General features: G+C 37.9%; 3 protein-coding genes across 3 annotated transcripts; 1 reads left to right on the forward strand and 2 right to left on the reverse strand.

Moving 5' to 3' along the window:
• The first annotated feature begins 331 nt into the window (after window positions 1-331).
• LOC116210071 (zinc finger BED domain-containing protein RICESLEEPER 2-like) lies at window positions 332-4,685 on the forward strand. The gene is made up of 6 exons (XM_031543879.1): window positions 332-380; window positions 439-542; window positions 1,686-3,358; window positions 3,498-3,810; window positions 3,877-3,997; window positions 4,311-4,685. Exons 3-5 carry the CDS (start codon window positions 1,691-1,693, stop codon window positions 3,987-3,989), a joined length of 2,094 nt encoding a protein of 697 aa, XP_031399739.1. The 5' UTR covers window positions 332-380; window positions 439-542; window positions 1,686-1,690; the 3' UTR covers window positions 3,990-3,997; window positions 4,311-4,685.
• A 1,727-nt stretch (window positions 4,686-6,412) lies between these two features.
• On the reverse strand, window positions 6,413-7,359 carry LOC116210053. Its single transcript, XM_031543855.1, has one exon. It carries the CDS (start codon window positions 7,195-7,197, stop codon window positions 6,706-6,708), a length of 492 nt encoding a protein of 163 aa, XP_031399715.1. The 5' UTR covers window positions 7,198-7,359; the 3' UTR covers window positions 6,413-6,705.
• Window positions 7,360-10,459: 3,100 nt separating this feature from the next.
• On the reverse strand, window positions 10,460-15,066 carry LOC116211666. Its single transcript, XM_031546134.1, has 3 exons — window positions 14,551-15,066; window positions 14,104-14,319; window positions 10,460-10,878 (listed from the first exon to the last, which is right to left on the reverse strand). The coding sequence occupies exons 1-3, from the start codon at window positions 14,788-14,790 to the stop codon at window positions 10,810-10,812; spliced, it is 525 nt and encodes a 174-aa protein (XP_031401994.1). The 5' UTR covers window positions 14,791-15,066; the 3' UTR covers window positions 10,460-10,809.
• Between the last annotated feature and the right edge of the window lie 6,400 nt (window positions 15,067-21,466).

A 21,466-nucleotide genomic window follows, 5' to 3' on the forward strand; every position in this document is an offset into this window, starting at 1 on the left:
GTGAAAGACAGTGTCCCCCCCAACCCCCCTGAATAACCAAGGGATATCGTTCCCTCGCATCGATGACTAGGGGTGGCAATTTTTGATACGACACGATAACACGACACGAAACGACACGGAGTTAAACGGGTATGGGTTGGGATTTTTTGATAATCGGGTTGAACCCGTTCAACCCGTTCAACCCGATTATACACGATTAAACCTGTTTATTTAGACGTATTCAATCGTGTTTTGTAATCGTGTAACCCGTTTACCCATTTATCTAACTGAATTTACTAAATTATCCTTTGAGTCTAAGTCTAACCCTAATTTCGAAAGTCTAACCCTAATTTCGAAACTATCCTTCCTCCAGTGTCCAGAAGACTGCAGTCCTCCTCTTCCTCGGTTCCTCCCATCGGCCTCCATTGTAAACCCTAACTCCATTATTCTCTCAGATTTCTCGGAACCCCGTCGAGGCTTCGACGATGATCTGCTCAAGCTCAAGCTGTCAAAGAAACGGACCTCTTTTGAATCTCCCTCTCCGCCTTTCTCTTTTGTTTCTGGTAAGAATCCTACCCATTTTACGCTTCCTTGCCGATCTGCTCTGAAATGGACTCGTCTGCTCTGTTTTGCAATCGTTTTTGCCCGTTTAATCGATTTGTCTGCTCTGTTTTGCAACCGTTTCTGTCGTTTGATTGATCTGTCTGCTCTGTTTTGCAACTGTTTATTCTCGTTTTATCGATCTGTTGCCGACCCGATTGATCTCTATCTCTCTCGAGGCAGGGATCGATCTCTATGTGTGTACTCTGTTTTGGGCTGTTCCTATCACCCCCTTTCTCTTTCTGTTATCTTTAAGTGGAAGTTGCTGGAAAGACAATTTTTTTCCAGATGAAAACGTAATGGAATAATATGTAATGGAAAAAAGGAATTCAATGAAAACGTAATGCATTTATAGAATTGATTCAATAAGCAATGGAATGATTAATTCGTTGTAATTCAGGAAAAAAATGAAGATTAATAATGCATCTCACTCGGTTTTTTTAATCCTATTCTGATAGTTCGAAAAACAAGTCTCGACCTCTTCATGCTTTGAGGTTGCTGTGCTTGGGCTTCCATCATCGAGAGTAATTCCAGCTGTTCTGCTTGTTTGCTGAGGAATTTGGGGAGTAATTACAGAAGGAAAACTTTTTGTTTTACATAAGGAAAAGTTTTTGTTTGCTGAGTAATTCCAACTGCTCTTCTGTTCCACTTTTGTGATACTGTTTGTCCATGAAGAACCTACACCATGTTTCGCCAAGTGTTTGGCCTCTCTTCACTTTCTTTCTCTGTTATTATGCTAAGTCACACCTTCCTTTGCAATACTTGTGTGAATATTTTGAATTTTACTGCTGCAATGTGAAGAATGAATCTTCTATTTTTATAATCAGTGCAAGCATATGCGTTTTACCTGTTCTGACTATATGAATTCAGGTGGTCCGGTATAGAAGGTATCACCAATCTGTGTTTAAGTCTGAATGATTAAAGCACATTTCCAGTATGAGTTATTGGATAATTTTAGTCTGAGTTTCTCAGTTATTGGATAATTTTAGTCTGAGTTTCCCACTACCCAGCATGCTACGACTTGTTTGACTGCTTTGATTGCTTTTTAATTTATAAGTTCTTTTTTCCATTCATGTTAATCAGTTTCTCATTGTCTGTTTTTTTAGGAATAATGACATCAGAAAATAATTTGGAGGTGAACTTGGAATCTTCTGAGAGGGAAAAACACATGGCCACGGTAAACCAAGATGATGATGTTTTGGAGCTTGATGTAGACGACATCCAAGACACTGCAACAGGAACTCAAGTAGGGACATCAAAAGGCAAGCGAAAAAGAAGGTTGACCTCACCTGTGTGGCAATTTTTTGAAAGGTTAGCAGAAAATTCTATTGATGGTAAAAGCCGCTGCAAGTGTAAGAAATGTGGCGCTATTTTTATTTGTGATAGTCAGTATGGGACTGGAAATCTGAAAAAACATAGTGAAAAATGCATTCGTAAGGATACACGGGATGTTGGTCAGCTGCTCATGAACCATGATATGTCTTTGAGAAGTGCAATATTTGATCCCGAACGCTTTCGTGAATTGCTGATTGGTGCCATTATTTTGCATGATCTGCCTCTTGCCTTTGTGGAGTATGTTGGAATTAGATCTATTTTCTCGTATTTGCGTGAGAATGTGCCTGTTATATCCCGCAATACTGCAAGAGCTGATGTGTTAAAAGTTTATAAGAAAGAGAAGTCACGGGTCAAGAGCTTGCTTGAGGAAGCTAGTGGTAGGATTTGCTTGACATCTGATTTGTGGACATCGATTACTACTGATGGATATCTCTCTTTGACTGCACATTTTATTGATAAAAATTGGATTTTGCAAAAGAGGATTCTGAATTTCTCTCCGATGCCACCTCCACATACTGGCGTGGCATTGAATAATAAGATTACATCTTTGTTGGCTGAGTGGGGTATTGAGGGAAGATTGTTTTCTATTACTTTGGATAATGCCTCCGCCAATGACACTTTCGTGGGCTTGTTGAGATCACATTTAAATTTAAAGGATGCACGCTTAGGGAAAGGTGAATTCTTTCATCAACGATGTTGTGCCCATATCATTAATTTAATTGTGCAAGATGGACTGAAAGAGATTGATGTTGCGATAGAAAAAGTCCGAGAGAGTGTCAAGTATGTTAAAGGGTCGCAAGTTAGAAAAGAAAAGTTTCTTGAATGTGTGAAACTCTTCTCTTTGAATTCGAAGAAAGGCTTGAGGCAAGATGTCCCTACTCGTTGGAATTTAACATTTCTTATGCTTGAAAGTGCACTCTATTATCGTCGTGCATTCTGCCACCTAGAATTGAGTGATTCTAATTATATAAATTGTCCTACCCCATTGGAGTGGCAGAAGATTGAGAAGATAAAGAAGTTCTTGGGGGTTTTCTTTGAGATTACGAGTTTGTTTTCTGGGATCAAGTATCCAACCGCAAATCTATTCTTTCCTTCCACTTTCAAAGCATATTTGATGTTGAAGGAGTTTAGTGATGGGACAGATGAAGATTTGGGACCAATGTCGTTAGGGATGCTTATGAAATTTGAAAAATATTGGTTTGAATTTTCAGTAATTTTATCAATTGCGGTGATATTGGACCCTAGATACAAACTTGAGTTTGTGGATTGGAGTTACAGAAAGTTGTATGGTAGTCAATCTTCAGAATTTCAGACTGTTCGAGACAAATTATTCTCATTTTATGAAGAGTATACAGCATGTGATAAGGAGAATCGAACATTTGCATCGAAAGAGAAGGTGGTGCTAGATCTCGATCAAGAGTCCGAATCCGTAGATATGCTGGAGGTAAAATTTTTAATGATGTTATGTGTTCTTTTGTCAATATTTGTATTTGTTCTCCTCATTTTTGTTTTCATTTTCTTGTTGTTAGTTGCACTTTGAATACATTTGTCATTGATCTTTCCTTGTTATTTTTTTTTTCTAGGAGTTCGATGATTATGCTGATAATGTGTATTCAGCATCAACGAAAAAGTCCGAGCTAGAAAAGTATTTAGATGAGACAAGGAGTGATAGAAAGACGAACTTGGACATTCTTGAGTATTGGAAGATTAACTCCCAACGATATCCAACAGTTGCTAGGATGGCTCGTGATGTTTTGAGTATTCCCGTATCCACAGTTGCATCCGAGGCAGCATTCAGCTGTGGAGGTCGTGTTCTTGATCAGTATCGGAGTTCTTTGAAGCCCGAACTTGTGGAAGCACTCATGTGCTATCGAGATTGGCTTTATGGATTAGCCGGTAAGATTACTTTTCAGAGCTAATTTCTATGGTTCTTTTGTTGAGCTCTCTCTTTTTTGAATATAGATGGTAGTGGAATTTCCGTGGATCAACTCACCGAGGATGTAATGAACCTAAATATTAGCGACGAGCTATCAACTCAAGGGTCCAATACTGTGGTTAATCGAGGGAGAGATTAACTGGGAAGGTATTCCTGAACTTGCTCCCTTTTATAGATTTTTCACTTCAAGTGTTTCTCTTTGAAATGGGACTGTTACGAGTGACAAAATGATATCTTGCTGCGAGTCGTTGCCGCTGGTTCTATGCGTACAGCTCTTAGTCCTGAGGGTGCTTCTTCTTCCACAGCCATTTCCTTTGCCAATTAAACTTTCCCTCAGTCAATGATAGGAGAGAGCAAAGAATGCATACTTATATACCAACAGGAGATCGGAATCTTTGATTATTATTATTATTATTATTATTATTTTAATTGATCGATTAATTCAACATGGATATCCCAGCGGGCCATAATCTCCAAGTGAAGTAACAAAACTTCAATGGCATTTTTTGGTTGGTGGGGACTTTGATTGACTCTCCACAAAGTGATTTTTATTTGAGGGAACTTCCTCCGTCCGGGGCCGTGGCTGGACCGTCTACATTTTCCGGGGATGGATGGGTCATAGGTCGGTTTGCTAGCCGCTACTTGGATTGGCTCGTTGTTCAATGTTATCTTATATTCTAGGCGTGTTTTTAGGCATTGAACAAACTGGAATGTTATTGATTGTTATGGCATTGAACATTTGAACAGGAATGCTGTAAATGTGTTTTTGGGCATTGAACTGGAATGTTATTGACTGTTTTAGCATTGAACATGAATGTTAAAGATGTGTTTTTCATTTTTGGGCTTTCACTTTCGGCAATGACCAATGAGGTCGCCTTTGTTTTTCCTTCTCAGATAAACGTGTCCCGTGTCACGTTAACAAGTCGTGTAAACGGGTTGAACGGATAAACGTGTCGTGTTAACGTGTACGAGTAAACAGGTTGACGGATAAACGGGCCGTGTTAACGTGTACGAGTACACGGGTTCAACGGATACACGGGTAGGGCTGGCGTGTACGGGTAAACGGGTTGAACGGATAAACGGGTCGTGTTATCCGGTATCGGTTATAATCGTGTCGTGTATACGTATACCTATTATGACACGTTACGATAAACAGGTTTAATCGTGTCGTGTACGGGTTGACACGGATATAAACGTGTCGTGTACGGGTTTGCAAAATCTGACCTGTTTAATAATCGTGTCGTGTATGGGTTATGACTTTGATGACACGAACCCGTTTAGACACGACACGTATAAACACGACACGACACGAATTGCCAGCCCTATCGATGACAATGAGTCTTCGATCCGTCACTATTGACGGCCCATGGATATGGAGCATACTTTTGCGCACAGCTCTAGCAAGGCCGACCTGGGTTTGGAAAGGGTGACATTATTCATTGATATATACTATTATTAAACCATTTTTATGTTTTGACCCATTCATCACGAAGCCCGGTAGTATTCTGGCAAGAACTCTCAGCTCTAGAGGATCAATAAACTTACCGATATGGACCTTACTCAAGATCAATGACTAGCCTAATTACTAACTGATATATTGGTAAATTTCGGCCTATATAACGACATATAATACTGCAAAAACCCCAAATTGAGATAATGGCCATGAAAGCTCTTAACCCCATCACCAAGGCCCAATTGATTTTTCTACACCCGGCATACATCATCTCTATGGGGCGTATAGAAGGAATTCTTGAGGTAACCCTAACACACACTCTTACACAAACACTTGTACTACTCTTCTTCTTGCAGGTACAGGGCGGCGGTCGAAGACGGGAGGAGTTGGGGGATTCATCCTTATTTGGCCACACTTTACTTCTTGGAAGGATTGGAAACGAACAAATCTTACATATAATATGACTAGTGGTCTCAGGAGTTGAGCTGATCGACTAGACTATTTATTTGGCTGGTAATATCTCCCTCAAACTTAGCATCGAAGGGCAGAGATTGAGACCCCTTCAGGCCACTGGAGTCGTTCAGGACAGTTGGCAACGGCACTAGAACCACTACCAACCGGAGTCTACCCGGCCGGGCTCGAGTAGTTACTTTCCATAGTGTAAGCTACAAGTAAGATAACTTTGTATGAGAGAAGAAATAGAGGTGGCTTTGCAGCTATTCATAAAGTTAAGTGATCATTATAAGGTATCATGCATTCTTCTTTGCCTATATGACCTCAAATTAACCTTCTCTTTTTTTTCGATTTTCCCAACAAAATATCAAAAAATCCAATAAATTTCGACTGACCTAATTTCAAGTTGGGACGGTCGGCCTATTATAGGTAAAACTTCCCCGATTGCGAATTTTTTTCATTAACAAAACTTGAACCCGAAAATTTATTTGAGAAAAAGAGGTGTTGAGCTACCTGGACCATCCTTCACGATAAATCAAATTAACATCTTAACATATGAATTGTTGTAGGGTCAGCTTCTTTTTTCGGTTACAAAGGAAGTCTATGAGCCTAACACAATGAAATAGAAAATTTAATAACTAATAAAGGGACATATATAGTCCCACGAATATCAAAACTGAAATCACTTGATTACCAGACGAAGATGTGCATCACTGTACTACACCCTCTTTGATTGTGGGATCAACTTTTTATCATACGAATCCCACATCAAATAAGTTGATTCACCTTCTTTATCACAACATTATAACCAGTCACCGGACAAATACAACCCCACAGCACATCCCTGAATAAACAGAAACCACAAAACAAACGCATAGGTCAGATAGAAATCTTGTGGCTCTTATGTGCCACATTATCTACACATTTTTGGAAATCAAAGAGAGAGATCTCAGCCGAAGCACTGGTCGGCGGGAAGAGGCCCAGGGATGTAGCCCTTCTCGAAGAATTGCAACCCGAACACAACCAGGATGGCCAGCAAGCACAAGTACGACAGCCCTTCCACGGCCCCGAGCAGCCCGAAGGGCCCATTCGGGAGGCCAGACCCTGTCCTCGACTTTGTGTAGATGGACCAGCCCACGATCCCCACCACTACGAGGTAGCTCACTCCCTCAAGGGCCCCAAGGGACCCACCCGGGCCCGGTGGCAGCCCGCAGCCCGTCACCTTGAGGGTGTAGAGGGACCACGCGATCACAGGGGTGGAGATTAGGCCGCCTCCTATAGCCACCTTCTCGAGAATGCCAATCTCGGGTTCGCTAGTCTCCTTTGCCATGGCGCGTACCCTGACTGATGGGACCACGATGCGGGTTCCCCTGCTTGTGACATTGGAACCAGGCCGTTTTAAGAGTGCTAGTCGAGTAGACGCCGGAGATAGGAGGAGCATTCTTGAGCGTCTCGGAAGTAAGGTGGGGGAACTGAAAATGGCCGACTACGTGCGGCAAAAGTAAAGGGAGAGGAGAAGATGGAAGAAAATGTTCAATTTCTTCAACTGGTTTGGGGCCTTGAGATATATTGGACTAGTTCGGAGTTTTCTCAGACAACTTACCCGAGTTTTTTTTTTAAATGGTCATAAAGGAGGCTCGTAAACTTAATAGAAATTGCAGTAACAGGCTCTAGTATTGGTCACGGAGGCCCATTCATTGAGAAATTAATCTTAAAGAAAAATATTATTCGATTTCCTTAGTTATGTAATATGCTCCTTGTATGATTGTATCTTAAAAGTGTGTAGTGTACCCTCGACTACAAACTACAAATATTCTGATTATAATTTCATCACGCACAGATTCATTTCCTCTTCGCCATTCCCACGATAGACCTTCTTTTAACTAAACAAAATAACAACTCTGGCTCGATTATTGGGCAATGATTTATATGAAATTGATGATGAGATCGGGCTTAATTTAGTAGACTTACGGACTTAGGTAATTGTTATACACCCTGAGTTAACTCTATTTTCGAATCCCTTCTAGATCGATGTCACCTCTGCAACAAATAAATAAGTAAACAATTTTGTTTTATATTCCCCTCAATATAATTAGGGCACTTTTGGTAGTCCGGATACAGAGATTTTTTAAATCCTTAACATAAGTCTAATGACGACGGGATTGGGATTTTAATAGAGAAATATAAATATTAAGCACTAATCCTACTTAGGGGTGGGTTTATGAGGATTAGAGTAATATTTCATGCAAAATGATAGAAGTACCCTTACTATTGTCTTGAATTTACAAAATTTATCACAAAGGGAAGATGGGAGAGGAGTGTTACTGTGGCCATGACGCGGTCCGTAGTAGTTCCTCTCTCTCTACAAACAAATAGAGAGAAGGGAAGAGAAGATCAAGACTGGTGGTCCAACTCCAACAGTCCCAATTGAGATCGTTGGTAGTCATAGAAATCACTAGCGACCTTAATTAGGGCAATGATGGTCAAAGTTGAGTCACTGTAACTCTAATTTCTTTCCTCTTTGATTCGAGTTTGTCTTCCCCAAGCCGATTTTATTTTTGAAATTTTACTTTTAAAAAGTAGAAAAATCTATCTATATAATACATATATATATATATATATATGAAAGCAAGCCGATTTTATTCTATTTTATTTTTGAAAATTTACTTTTAAAAAGTAGAAAAATCTATCTATCTATATAATACATATATATATATATATATATATATATATATAATAAGCAAGAACAAGCAAGAACATGGAGTGCCTAATCAGATGGTCTCTGCTCTGTTATTGAATAAATTTTTTTTTCCATTTTTTAAGCTTTTCAATTTTATAATTTTTTTAATAAAAAGATTTTGTTAAATTTTAAAAGATTTTTCGTGATAAAATCTGATTACATAAATTTTTTTCTAATTTTTCTATGAGATATTATAAGTTACCTAATATTTAATAAATCCCAAAATTTTCAATTTTTTAAATTCAAATATGATTTTGAGTTTTCCTAATGTTTAAATTGAATATTGACATCAACATATTGGAATTTTATGAATTTCTCTAAATTTATCGTTAGATGGAATTTTCTCTTTTTCTTTTTAATTTTTCTAATTTATATAATAATTATATATACAATAATAATTTTATTTTTAAAAGATATTGATATTTTAAAAAAAATTCTAACATTTAGAATAATCCTTAAATAAAAACAATCTTTCTTTAATTTTCAAAATATATTTTATACTAAGTTATGAATAAAACAAAATATTTTTTAATTCAACATCACTCGTATATAACTAATATAACAAATTTTTATTGACCGTAAATTACAATTTATAACCGTTTAAAACACGTGCATGGTATATAATAATTTTTATTAGCTTGATATATAATAAAATTGACAAAAGAAAAAATGAATGATGTTCTATTCTATACAACCACGTGCTCCACGATTAGTTTTAAGAATAAAAAGGTCATTTTAGTTTCATATCCTCTGTCCATTCTCGACATGTACCAAACATGTCCATCAAACCTTGCCTTAAGTGGAGCGAGACGGTAGTTGCGAATCTTTGCCCACCATATCCTGCAACACGAGGAGAAACGAGGCGAGCAACATGCAATATCCACTAGGTGTGGTCCCTTTGCCACTTTGGTGCTCGATTTGAAAAAATTTTCTCTAATGTGGAATACATGATTGGAAGTTGTACAGAACAAGTCAGAGCAGTAACACAAGTCGCGCGACTCGTTCCCCCGCCTTACCTGCCATCAAGAAGACTCTTACCCTTGTCTCGTTGTTTGAGAACCTTAGACCGTTTCAACTGCACTACCACTTGAGTAGTATGTTTGATCATACAAAAATCTATGAGAGTTCAAATTACAACACTCAGAAGAACTATATCTACAAAACAGATCTACAACTTTTCATAGCAGCATGTTGGGTCCAGGTACCTCATACATCTTACAAGACATAGAACCGTTCTAGCAGGGAGTCGGAAAGAGATTTTGGAACCTGAGCCATGCTCTGTTTCTGGAAGGGAACCGATACTTAAAACATGTAGTAGCGGTTTGGAACAGCCTGCTCATCTCTGTTTTACATACATTATTAGTTTTCACTTTATTTCTGACTTCTCTTGGAAAATTATAATAGCTTGTTTGAGGATGATCAGATTGATCAGATGGAAAGCCTTGTTGAGAGACAAAGATTACAAGAGTAAAAGACATCCTACAAGTCTTGCGACCGAAAATACTCCTAATAACTACAAAGAGATTCATTAATCACTGAAACAATGGTAAAACAGGAATTGATGAGGGTAAAATGAAAAAGGAGACATTGCGATAAGAGTGGAGAGGAATTGCGGATTCAGAGATCGATGGGGAGGAGTTGGAATAGTTCCGCAAATTAAAGATCAAGAGCGCCAGAGCCAGGACATTAATCTGAAAACCCTAACATAAGTGAAAGAGACTGATTTGGCTTCCACATATCCCACCATTGCTCGTTCTACCAAGCAAAACCTTAAGAGCAAGCACGTTTCTGAGTTGCACAAACTACTGAACTGGAATTTCACTTCAAAGTCGCTCGACAATAATTGGAAACACAAAGAACAACCTACCTATTTCCTTGGGAGGAACCATCTCGAAACCAACCATCAAGATCAGTTCAGAGCTCATTTGCTGACTACTGTTACTACCTACAGCTCATCACAATAAAGAAAAATGCTTGAATTTGGATGTTGTGGATTATATTGCTCCCTTAGTCACATAAAGTAACTCTACCCAGTTCGGGAGCACCTTCGGATTTAGTTTTCATCAACAAATATCAGGCATCGCTTAAAATAAGCAGGCGAAAAGGTTGCTCCAATTTCTATCCCAGGAAAACAACGATATGACAACAAAACCTTACAAAACAATAAGCGGCTAACAAGATAAAAAAAAAGGAGTTTGTGTAAAAGAATGAAGAATTAGACCATTTTTGAACCTGCTATGACCTCAGAGGCTGGTGTAAAATTGCCTGGACTAAGGGTGATTTGAAGCACTGAATCCTAGAGAATTCTTCTCATCATCGCCGAGTTCCCCCTGACATGCCTCTCTCTGCTATGTTGAAACTCTTTCTGAATTCTCGGGCACTCTGCACAAGCAATAAATCACAAGGTGATAACATTACCGAACTTACACAAGTCTAGGCTCAGCATAGCTAACATATGAAGCTTTTGGGAAACACAAGCATATGGTGAGATATTTTTCTAGCTCTTATGTATATAAGAATTAAACGTATGACAATCCACTTCTGAGCACAAAATGTTGACAAGAGTCCGTTGCTCTGTAGAGAAAGGGACTGGTGAAAATGTTAACATTGAGCTCATCATCATTCCATCAGCTGAACGGCCCTTGTAGACTGGACTCTCTGTCATGAAGTCCAATTATGCTCCACTTGACTTTAGATAATGGTATTATGAGTCAAAAGTGCAGGGTGGATATAGTCAACTAGGTAAACAAGTTTGTTCTAATTATGCAACTGACTTCAGAGAGGACCATAAGAGTGCCCAACTGAAGACCATCAAATACACACGCACCAAGTAAAGAGGGTGACACTTTTGCCCTTTGTTGGGATGTAGTTCCAGTTATTGAGCTAGAGAAATAGCTAAGGAGCAACTATAAGGCATGCCTCTATTCTAGTGCATAAGAAGCTGGCCTGGTTATTTCCATATTAACAATGTCGAGCATAGTGATGAATAGTCATCAAACACAATAATTCATTTCTTAAGTACGAGCAATCCAAGTTTGTGGACAAAACAACAAGTGATCTACTAACCCAATATCCTCAGTCAAAAAACCAAGATGTTCAGTAGAAAGCAAACCCCAGAAATAATAGATGAGGAACAATTGTCCTCTCCATGAGCTTCTTTTAGGTTAAGATATAGAGGTGAAAGAGTGAAATGCTTGCTCACATGCCTTTACCATAAGAAGAATCTGAGCTTATGCGGTTTAAGCTCTTTAATTCTCAACTATAAATGTAGTCAAATAAAGCAAATAATTCCTAACAAACTGTTGAACTAGGTTGTAAAGTGGCATACTTGAATAGCAGCCCTACCAGTGGGCCCGGCCAGTCAAGCTGCCTAACGGTAAAGGACTCTTACTTTAATCCGTAGATAGCAGAAGTTGCAAGTGTCTCTTTTCAGATTAAATTGCTGAAGTCATTTTGTTAAGAATCAAGTAATTATGTCTATCAGGAAAACTGACTAGATCAACGTTCTTATGAGTCACTATGCAAAATTTCTGAGAACTAAGGGTCGAAGCATGTTAGATGAATATTATGTGACGACCATATTAAAAATCGATATTATTATGACAGTGATGACCAAAACTAAATCAGGAGGAAAGGAGGGCTTGAACCAGATGCAATACCAGAAAAACATGTTATTCAGACAGCTACAGCAATCAGAATAACATCAAGCAATAGCATAATCCTGTAAGAATTCTCTAGGACACTGGAAATCTCAGAGGATTTGACAATTTATTGTCATACCCCACAGAAGGATATATGACCCAGGACCAGCCATAAATTTCAAAAGAACATATCACAGGTGGTTTCCTAGTAAACAGGAACTTTTTGATTAATTGAGTTTTGAATAGATTCTGGCATAAGTGACTTGCCTATTTAGTATGATTTTGTCCTAGGTCTTGTCTCCAAGTATTGCTCCTCCTCCAGTGCTTAATAATGGAGGTGATAAGTAGTCCATGCGTTCAACTGCTGGCTTCTTTACCCCATCTTTTATTCTTATTTACACATTTCTTCCTTCCACTTTCTTGAATTGTGGCAACTTTTACTTAAATTAGTATACCAAAGAAGTGCTTAGAATTTATTTTTTGAAACATACAGAATAATATCTGAAATATGATCAAGCTTTCCTTTTTTCTTTTTACTTTTCTTTTTGGCCATAAGTAGCATTAATTCTACATACACCCTGAAATTTTAAGTGAGAGTTTCCATAGATTAGTTGAAATATATAACTCATCATTTCTTCTTCATTAATTCAAATTTATTGGAGCAAATCTCTTCAGGGAGGAAGTTTCTCCCTCATATTGTACATCCCAGTACAATTGTCAGTTAACTACATTAAATTCTTGCACTTCTTCACCTTCTGAAAGTTCATAGTCCTAGACACACGTGTTTACTACTAAAAACATTCCTAACAAATTTTACAGGACAGTATCCTGACACCATAGCGACATCTAAAATTCTTTCAGCTATGAATAGGATCTGGATTTTCCTGGGAAGAGACAAGATACAGAACACTAATTTGTTTTTCTAATAAGCTTTTTAAAGAACTTCCTAAATCTCATCCCGGTAGAATCTGATCCATGAGATTCGACTCAAACTGATGCAGTATGAAGACAAGCACTGAACCTGGATACCTCGTTATCATCTGATTGGTAGATTCAGTAGCAACGCCATTCTCCATCACCCTCCATTATTTCATCTTAATACATCAGTAAGGAGGGCACATCATGGCAAACATAAACAAAGATCTCTTTTGTGACCGAATACTAGGAAAAAGAATTCCAGCGCAATTTTTTAAATGCTAAAATTATAGATAGTCAACTTCAAAGTTCGGATTGTAACTTCCTGGATAAGGTAAGAGTGACATATTCTAAAAGAATCCCTTGGAAACTAAAAGAATTAAATCTTGTGGCTCTTAGACAGGAAGCTAAGAGCCAAGCCAAGCCAAGCTACACTGAGTATTATTATCAACACGTGAGAGGAAAAGACAGAAAGAAGACAGCAGCTGCCCGTCATGAATATGTAAGACGGAAAGGAAGCATGAATTGTTGTTTTACAGGTCACATGCACTAATTTTTCAATATACCTAAAGCAGCCACATAGTGGAAGCAGGTATTGATTCTTTCTCACATAATATTTTAGCAAGTTTTACATGGGCCAACTTCTCTTCACGAGATGCGATCAATTATCACATTCTCATGGTTTGATGAATGATCCCAGAGTGGAATAAGACTTGTTCACTACCGCGGAATATAACAATCCAGTGCACTCTCACCATATTGTTCAGCAAAGCCAGCATGTATATAGCATGATTCTTGATGCCATTACAACAGTGAAGAGCCAAATCTCTACAAATGAACTTGAAAATTCTTATCATTTCAATACTGAACCATATGATATTGAAGCCTATTTTAATCAAACACTTGAAACTCTACAAAATGTCAGACCTATACGAAGATTGTGTAAGCCAACTATGCTAATAGGTGAATGGAAAAGCCAGTTACTGAATAAGAAGTCAAGAACCATTAGGTATAGTCAAAAGAGAAACAGTGATTAGGGATGGATACCAACCGTGGTCTGGACGGGAGGGGGATGGACTATAATAGACCGCAACGACATCTTTGCAATCTCAGAGGTAGCGGCCTCTCTAATGCCGGGGACCTCGCTGGTCATATCCTCAAATGCAGCCTCGAACGCCTCACGCCAAAATTGAGCAAGCCTGACTTGACGGCTGCTAGTGTACACATCCCACATGTGCTTTACCATCTCCTCCCTGTCCTCCATTTCCTATTCACACAACATTCAGCCCCTTCCTTTAGCGCAAATCGCAGTACATGACAGGACATCACATTCGAGGGATGATTCAAAGCCAATAATGGCTTCAATTGGCCAAATAAATGAGATTTGAGCTACTCATAGAAGCAGGCTTTCATGGACAAATCAGTCATGCTCCATAATTATGTAACAGAAGACGGGAGGTTAAGACAGAATTGACAATAGAGCAAGCGAAGCACTCACAAGGACGTCAATGTCGTCGTGAACAAGAATGTCAAGGTCGTCGTACATGGGGTCCAGGTTGCCGGCAGACCACCGGAGGGAGACGGTGCCGGTGAACATCGACCAGCAGGCTAGAAGCAGGATGGCCGCCAAGGCCCAGAACTTGTACCGGCCTCTGCCGAACAGGCTCGAATCTGGGGCCTCCTTCTTCGAGCTCAGCCCGGAAGACGCCGTCGTCGGCAGGGGGCCGTCGTCGTCCATCCCGATCGATCGGCCGATTCCGGATCTCCTGTTCTAGTGAATGCGATCTGAGTGGGGAATGGACTGACTGCGGGCTCGAAGAAGAGGAAGAGGAAGACGGAGAGGGAGAGGGATCTAGTGAGTGTGTGAGAGGATTCCCTCGCCGCAAGAGATGCCAACGTTTGATTGATTGATTGTGAAGGGAAATCTGCTTTGAGGTTCTTCGATTCTTGACAATGGGCGTCGCGGGAAATGACGCGTGAGGGCAAGTTTGTCACATTTCGAGGAAGAGGGTGATGCTCCACATTCTCATCCTACTTATGTTCGATTTCCATTTATTTAATTAATAATAATAATAATAATAATAGTTATTATTATTATAATAATAATAATTATTATTTATGTATTGTTTATTTATAATAATGTTATATATAGTTTTTTTATGATATATGGATCCGAGTAAACGGGTGATACTCAGATCCCTTACCAATATGGATCGGTTCACATGACAATGGTACGAATATGCTGCGGCTAATATGAGAATCAGGATCAAAATGCAGTCTAACATGCCCCATGATCATGCCATTCAATCGTCGGATTTACTCCTTCAACCTTATCCTAAAATGTTCAGTTGATTGCTACTCTCAGTTACTTGATTCGATCTAGCGTCATTCTCATGCACATGACTGAGAGAGTTTGAGCTGTTCTTTATGTTGTTCAAACCAAAACAATCAATAAGTTTGAGGTCAATCCATTCGAAAATTTTGAATGCTTATTTGCAATCTAATATCAAAATAACACATATAATATGTAATTGGAATAGTCCCGATACAAAAAAAAATCCAATTATATAAATTTTAGAAAAGAAATGCAATACCAACCAAAGCAAAGTACATGACAAAATCAAAAAATTAAAATATAAACACATGTTATCTATATTACAAACAGAAGAAAGAAGGTAGTTGGAGTGACTTTTCTTATTCTAAATTACCATTATAAAATAATTTAATGAATTGAGAGCCACTAAATCATATAAATTAGAGGATAGTTTAATCATTTTGGATCTTTCTTAACTACCAATACCAATTAACCCACTTCTCTTACTCTCTCAATCCCCCTATTTCTTTCTACTCTTCTCCTTAATATATCAAAGTGATTATTTTTCTCTTTTTGGCTATAAGGTAACTAATTTAGCCTTGAAGATTTGAATGGATTCATCATAATTAAAGATTCTCCTAAACACCCACATACATCAAATATAATTTGATTGAAAGAGCAAATCAACTTATGTCCAAGTTTTAATAGATAATATAGAAGCAATAAATTCTAAAGTCTACGTATTTGTCATTGCCAATGCCCCCTAAAAGTTTTTGAATCATTCTTAAAGTCTAGGTAGATGGGTATTTTGTTTGTAACTAGATTTTGACCACCTTTAGCAAGAAAAATGATGGCATTAAGAGATATAGAATTCAAACTCAAACTCTTCTCTTTCGTATACTCTTGCTTCTTACAAGTTTACTAAAAGGTTATCAAATTTTCGCTTTCCTAATAGTAGCTTGCGTTTGAAGAGTATTAGGTTGGACATGTGAATGTGATTATGAGTTAATAAATTTATTTTCTATAATCTCCACGTCTCTTGATTCGACAATTACATTTGTTCCTAAATCCATTAGTCAATACGTTTTCGAACTTTTCGGATGACCCACAATAATGCTTCTTGGAACACTCAGTGATAATCCTATATTATAGGATAATTCAGGTTTTGTTTTCTCCTCTCCATAATTCATATCGAGCCTCTTTCTATCATTTTTTTCTCTTATCCAAATAAAATCCTAAGATTGTGCTCCACTTGATGAAAATCGATTTGCATCACCACTAGCCTTCATGCTCAACTCCATGTCATGTGTGCGCATTGCTAGCTCCTTGAACGTATGCAGCTTAATTCCTTGTAGAATGTAGCAAACCCCAATGCGTTCCTTGTACGCACATATTGAAGGCCGATTCTTCACTCAAATGATCTTTGCAGTTAAGGCTCAAGTTCTTCCATCGTTATATGAAGTCTATGACAACATCATACTCACTGTTCTTCTTGTGTTGTAGAACCTACCTAGAAACTCTTGCTCCAACTGCTCCCAACTATCAATAGATTTGAGTTATAGATGAGTGCACCAATCAAATGCATTTCCTTTCAAAGATCAAACAAATTGTTTGAAGAGTAGAACCTTTTTAGTTCTAACAACTGTCTAGGATTTCTTTCCCATCAAACTATTGGAACTTTGGTGGCTAATAGTTCGCTGGCATCCTCATGAGCTCGATCCTTTGGGTGTAGGGCTTTTCATATGTCACCACAGATGAACTGCTTGCTTCCACTTGACCTTTTAAGGCTTCTCTAATGATTTCTTGCAATTTGTTTGCAAGAATAGACTCGTTAGCAGCAACTTGAATTGTTTTTGCTAGGGTTGACACCCTTAGAGCAGCAGTAGCAGTTATAAATGCTTTAGCAGTCTCAGGTACTAGTTCTCGACCTGGAATTGTTGCAGGTGCTCTTAGGTCAGTGGCAACAACTTTTGGAATCTCCCCATTGTCTCGGAGTGTTGATATCACTGCTCAATTATCCCATACTATCAAGTTTGTTCATCCGCAATGTTGTTTGGGGTATATCATTTTTGTATGGTCTTCATGAGAGTTTTGAGCGATCAATTGAGCTCAAGACTTGTTCCTCCAATGATGTTGCATTCATCACTATTACATGCATGATTCCTGAGTTAAAGCTGCATTTTGAAATTGGAGTTAACCCCCAGGAGGTGGTCCATCAGAAATCTCAGAGATAACCAAATCAGTCCCATCAGCCAGAGTTGTTTCCTTCATCTGAACATAGTTGGGATCAATATTCAGCAAGAACTCTATGTTCCCACCTTGTTGAACTGCAGCTCTGGCCTTATTACTCGTCATTGGCCCTTTTGTATTGGGTGTTTCAAGTTGAATCAGCAGTGTTTTGCTTTCCCTCTGTGTTAAATCCTTTTCTTGCAAAGAGAGATAGGAGGTAGAGACTATCCCACCGCGAACACTAGAAATTTGTAAACAACAAATTTTGAGCGGAAAGAAAGGAAATTTACATGAGAAAATTCAATTGATTAAATTTAATGGGTTACAATCTCTAATTTGACTCCCGTAAACACAAGGACAAATCTTTTGATTCTCTTCGCTTATCCTAAATGCTATTGAGAGGGTCCCCAGGACTTTAATCTCAAAACTCCGCGATTTAGGCCTCAATTTACTGACTATGAATATAATGGATCTTCGGGCTTCCAGCTTGTTCAGAGATTTTCCTTTAAATATGAATACTTTTAAGAATTGTTGGGGCGTGTGTGCTTGATCCGATCAACCGTGAAGTTCGTCGCGATCTTCGGACTTTCAACTGCCATTCTTCATGTTCTTTGCATTCTTCACATTCTTCAAGTTCTTCCTTGGAATGCAAAATGTTCTTGAAATCTAAAGGCGTTTGATCTCCTAACATTCCTTTAACTTGTAGAGCACTCATTCTTCTCCCCATGTCTCTCCACAGCTTTTGCTCTCCAAAATGTCCTAAATGAAGAGTGAGGGGTCTGGAGGAAGAAGCATTCAATCCTCGTGCTTGCGTCCTATTGGTCGATCCAAAATTTCTTGCTTAATTTGGATTATCAATGTTATTTATATGATGACATTTCCAAGCTTTGTAGGAATATTCTTCTTGTTGTCCAAGATTACTATACATGACTTCCTGACTTATTTGCTTTCCATGTATACTTATTGCTTGTTTGGTTTCAAAGTAGGATTTTAAAATCATACTTTAACTTAATTCTACCCACAACAAAACAAAATAATTTATACAAAATCAAAGGGTGGGCCCATTTATATTACTTTTTTTCACAACAAAACAAAATAACTCATACAAAGTCAAAAGATGGACCCCATTTATACCACTCTTTTTCAAAATCAAAATCTCATTTTAAAATCTTACTTTGAAACCAAACGCAGCATTAAATTCTGACAAATTTTATATGCAATATAATACTATCCATTATTTTATATAAAAATATTCTTTTTATTACTTGAACAAATAATTTTTTCTAGTAATAATAATTATTCCTTTATTGATTATTAATAAAGATCGAGGTGGCATTTCGTAATATGTCAAAAAAAATTTAGCGGTCTACACCAAGACTCATCTTAAACACATAATTCACTTAATGAGAATTTAACGCCCATGTGTAACCTCAAATACGGTAGCATACCTTCTCCGAGTCTTTGTGGAAGTGGCAATAAGAATCGAGCTTATCCACTCAAACTCCGCCTATCTTCAAGATCAATCATCACCTTCGGCACCCTCAATCGGTCTGCGGATCTTCTCCGCCGGTTCCTTTTCCTCTCAGCCGCTGGCCGCTGATTTCCTTCTTGCAATCTCCTCCTTGCCTGCGAGCAGCCCAAGCTTTTTGTTCCTCCAGCTCTGATCCTTTCTGCCTCAAAAAAAGGAAGGAAAAAAAGGGGACCTTCTTGTTATCTCAATCTCCCTCTCTCCATTCGTGTAGCTGTCATCCTCAAATCTTCCCCACTAATTTCCTTTCCGGCATCTCCGTTCCCTTATACAAGTCGTATAACCAGCAATGAGATTTTTGGTCATCTTTAGAATTGAAATTTAATGAAGAAAAGAAATTAAAATTGTAATCGGTTTTATTTTTCATCAGAAAGGGAAATGAAATCTCTTTAGAAACTTGACAGATTTAGGAAAAATTTTAAGACCTCTTGTTTGAAAGTGAGAGAATGATATACCCCAATTAGTAGCAGGTTCTTTTCCTTCCCTTTTTTTTGGGTAGATTTCTTTCCTTTTTATTTGATTCCGAATTTCATTAAAAAATTCTATTTTATTTCCTTTTCTGGCTTTCTTTTTTATTCATCCCGAATTTTCTTATTTTTTATCATTCTTTTTGCTTTTTTTAATTGTTTTCCCAATGCACAATAGGAAATGGTCTCGGGTAAATCAATGGGTAGAAAAACACATATAAATCGAAATAAGATCATTTAAAAAGGGTTTTCAATACAAACATGCCTTTTCTGAATTACCTTTTTACAAACAAATACGAACAAAAATAATTGAAAGCATACATATAGAGATACACAATTACAAATGAAACGAATAAAAATGATACTAGAAAACAAGCCCGCGCTAGGGCGGACTTTTAAAATACAAAAATGGACCGTATTATGAGCTAATCAAGATAGATATTATTTTCTGTTGTTATGTTAATGTTATTAATAAAATTGAAATATAAAATTAATTGCCCTACATATAGTACTATTTCTAACTTAATATTCTGAAAAATTATATTTAAATCATATTCCCACAAAAAATGCAAAAAAGAAGAAGAAGAAAAAATAAAATAATAAAGAAAAGGAGAACGTGGGAGAATCCTTATCGAGAGAGTGGGCGAGAAAGAGAGGCAAGAGGCTAAGGGAGTAGGGGGTAAAGTGCAAAACCTAAAAATTGAAAAACTGACCCCACCGTGTTGTGTTTGGTTTTAGAGTTGAGTAATGTTGAGTTTAGTTTTAATTAGTTTGTAATTATCGTGTTATTGAATTATGAGAAAAAATGTGAAAAAATAATGAATAATTGAAAGAAATTAATGATTGTGTTGTTGAATTGTGAAAAAAGTAATGTTGAGAGAATTTAGTATTAAAAATTGAATTGAATGGTTAAAAAAATTGAAGAAAAAAAAAGAAAAATAATAATTGTGTTGTTGAATTGAAGATAAGTGGAGTTAAGTGGAGTAGAGTTAAAATTGTGTTGTAAAACCAAACGGGCAAATAATTTGTAGAACCGATTTTTGGATCCTTAAAAGAATATTGGGTGGCTTTACTGATTCTTCGATTTGCAATTACTTGTTCCCTTGCTGATGATGATGATGTTGATGCAGCGTTGGAGAAAAAGTTTCAATTTTTAGTTGGGAAGGGAGGGAGAGTGCTATTGTGTTAGTTGTTCTATATATGGATGGATGGATGGATGGATGGATGAATAGATAGGTAGATCCATACATTGGCAATTATACATTGCCCTTAGGCCTCAGAAGCGTTGAAGTTCGATTGTCACATAGGTAAGAAGTTGGATGCGAAGAAAGGGAAGACAAGTGATGTAATCGTGAAGGATGGAAGCAATCGGCCCGATTTTGGATATTCTGATGTTAAGGGAAGGGATGGTGTCGATTTAAGTGGGCATGGGAGAAAAAAGAGGAACAAAAATCATGAGAGCGGCGGGGTTGCTCATGAGACTGCTTCTGCTGGTAATATTTATGAGAATGTGGAGGAGGATGTCGATGCTGAAAGTAAGAGGGAGAGAATGAAGGAGAGGAAACTGGAGGGAGGTAATGAACGAGAGGGGGCACTTGAGAGGCCTCAGAAGAAGGACAAGAAGAGGAGCTGCGAGATACTGAGGCTGGAGTTGGGCTTGATATTGTCCCACTAACTGGTGAGGATTCTGAGGATGGGGTGAGAGAGAAGAAATATGAGAAGGTGAACTCTGCCTGTGAGGATAATACTGATGTAAGAACTAAATCTGAAGGGGTCAAAAGCAAGAAAAAGAAGAAACACAAGCAGAACTTGGGGGAAGGGCGGGGAAGCAAAATCATCGAAAATGGTGAAAACATGAAGGAAGACATGAAACAAG

Source organism: Punica granatum, chromosome 6 (genome assembly GCF_007655135.1).
Source record: "Punica granatum isolate Tunisia-2019 chromosome 6, ASM765513v2, whole genome shotgun sequence".
Lineage (NCBI taxonomy): Eukaryota > Viridiplantae > Streptophyta > Magnoliopsida > Myrtales > Lythraceae > Punica > Punica granatum.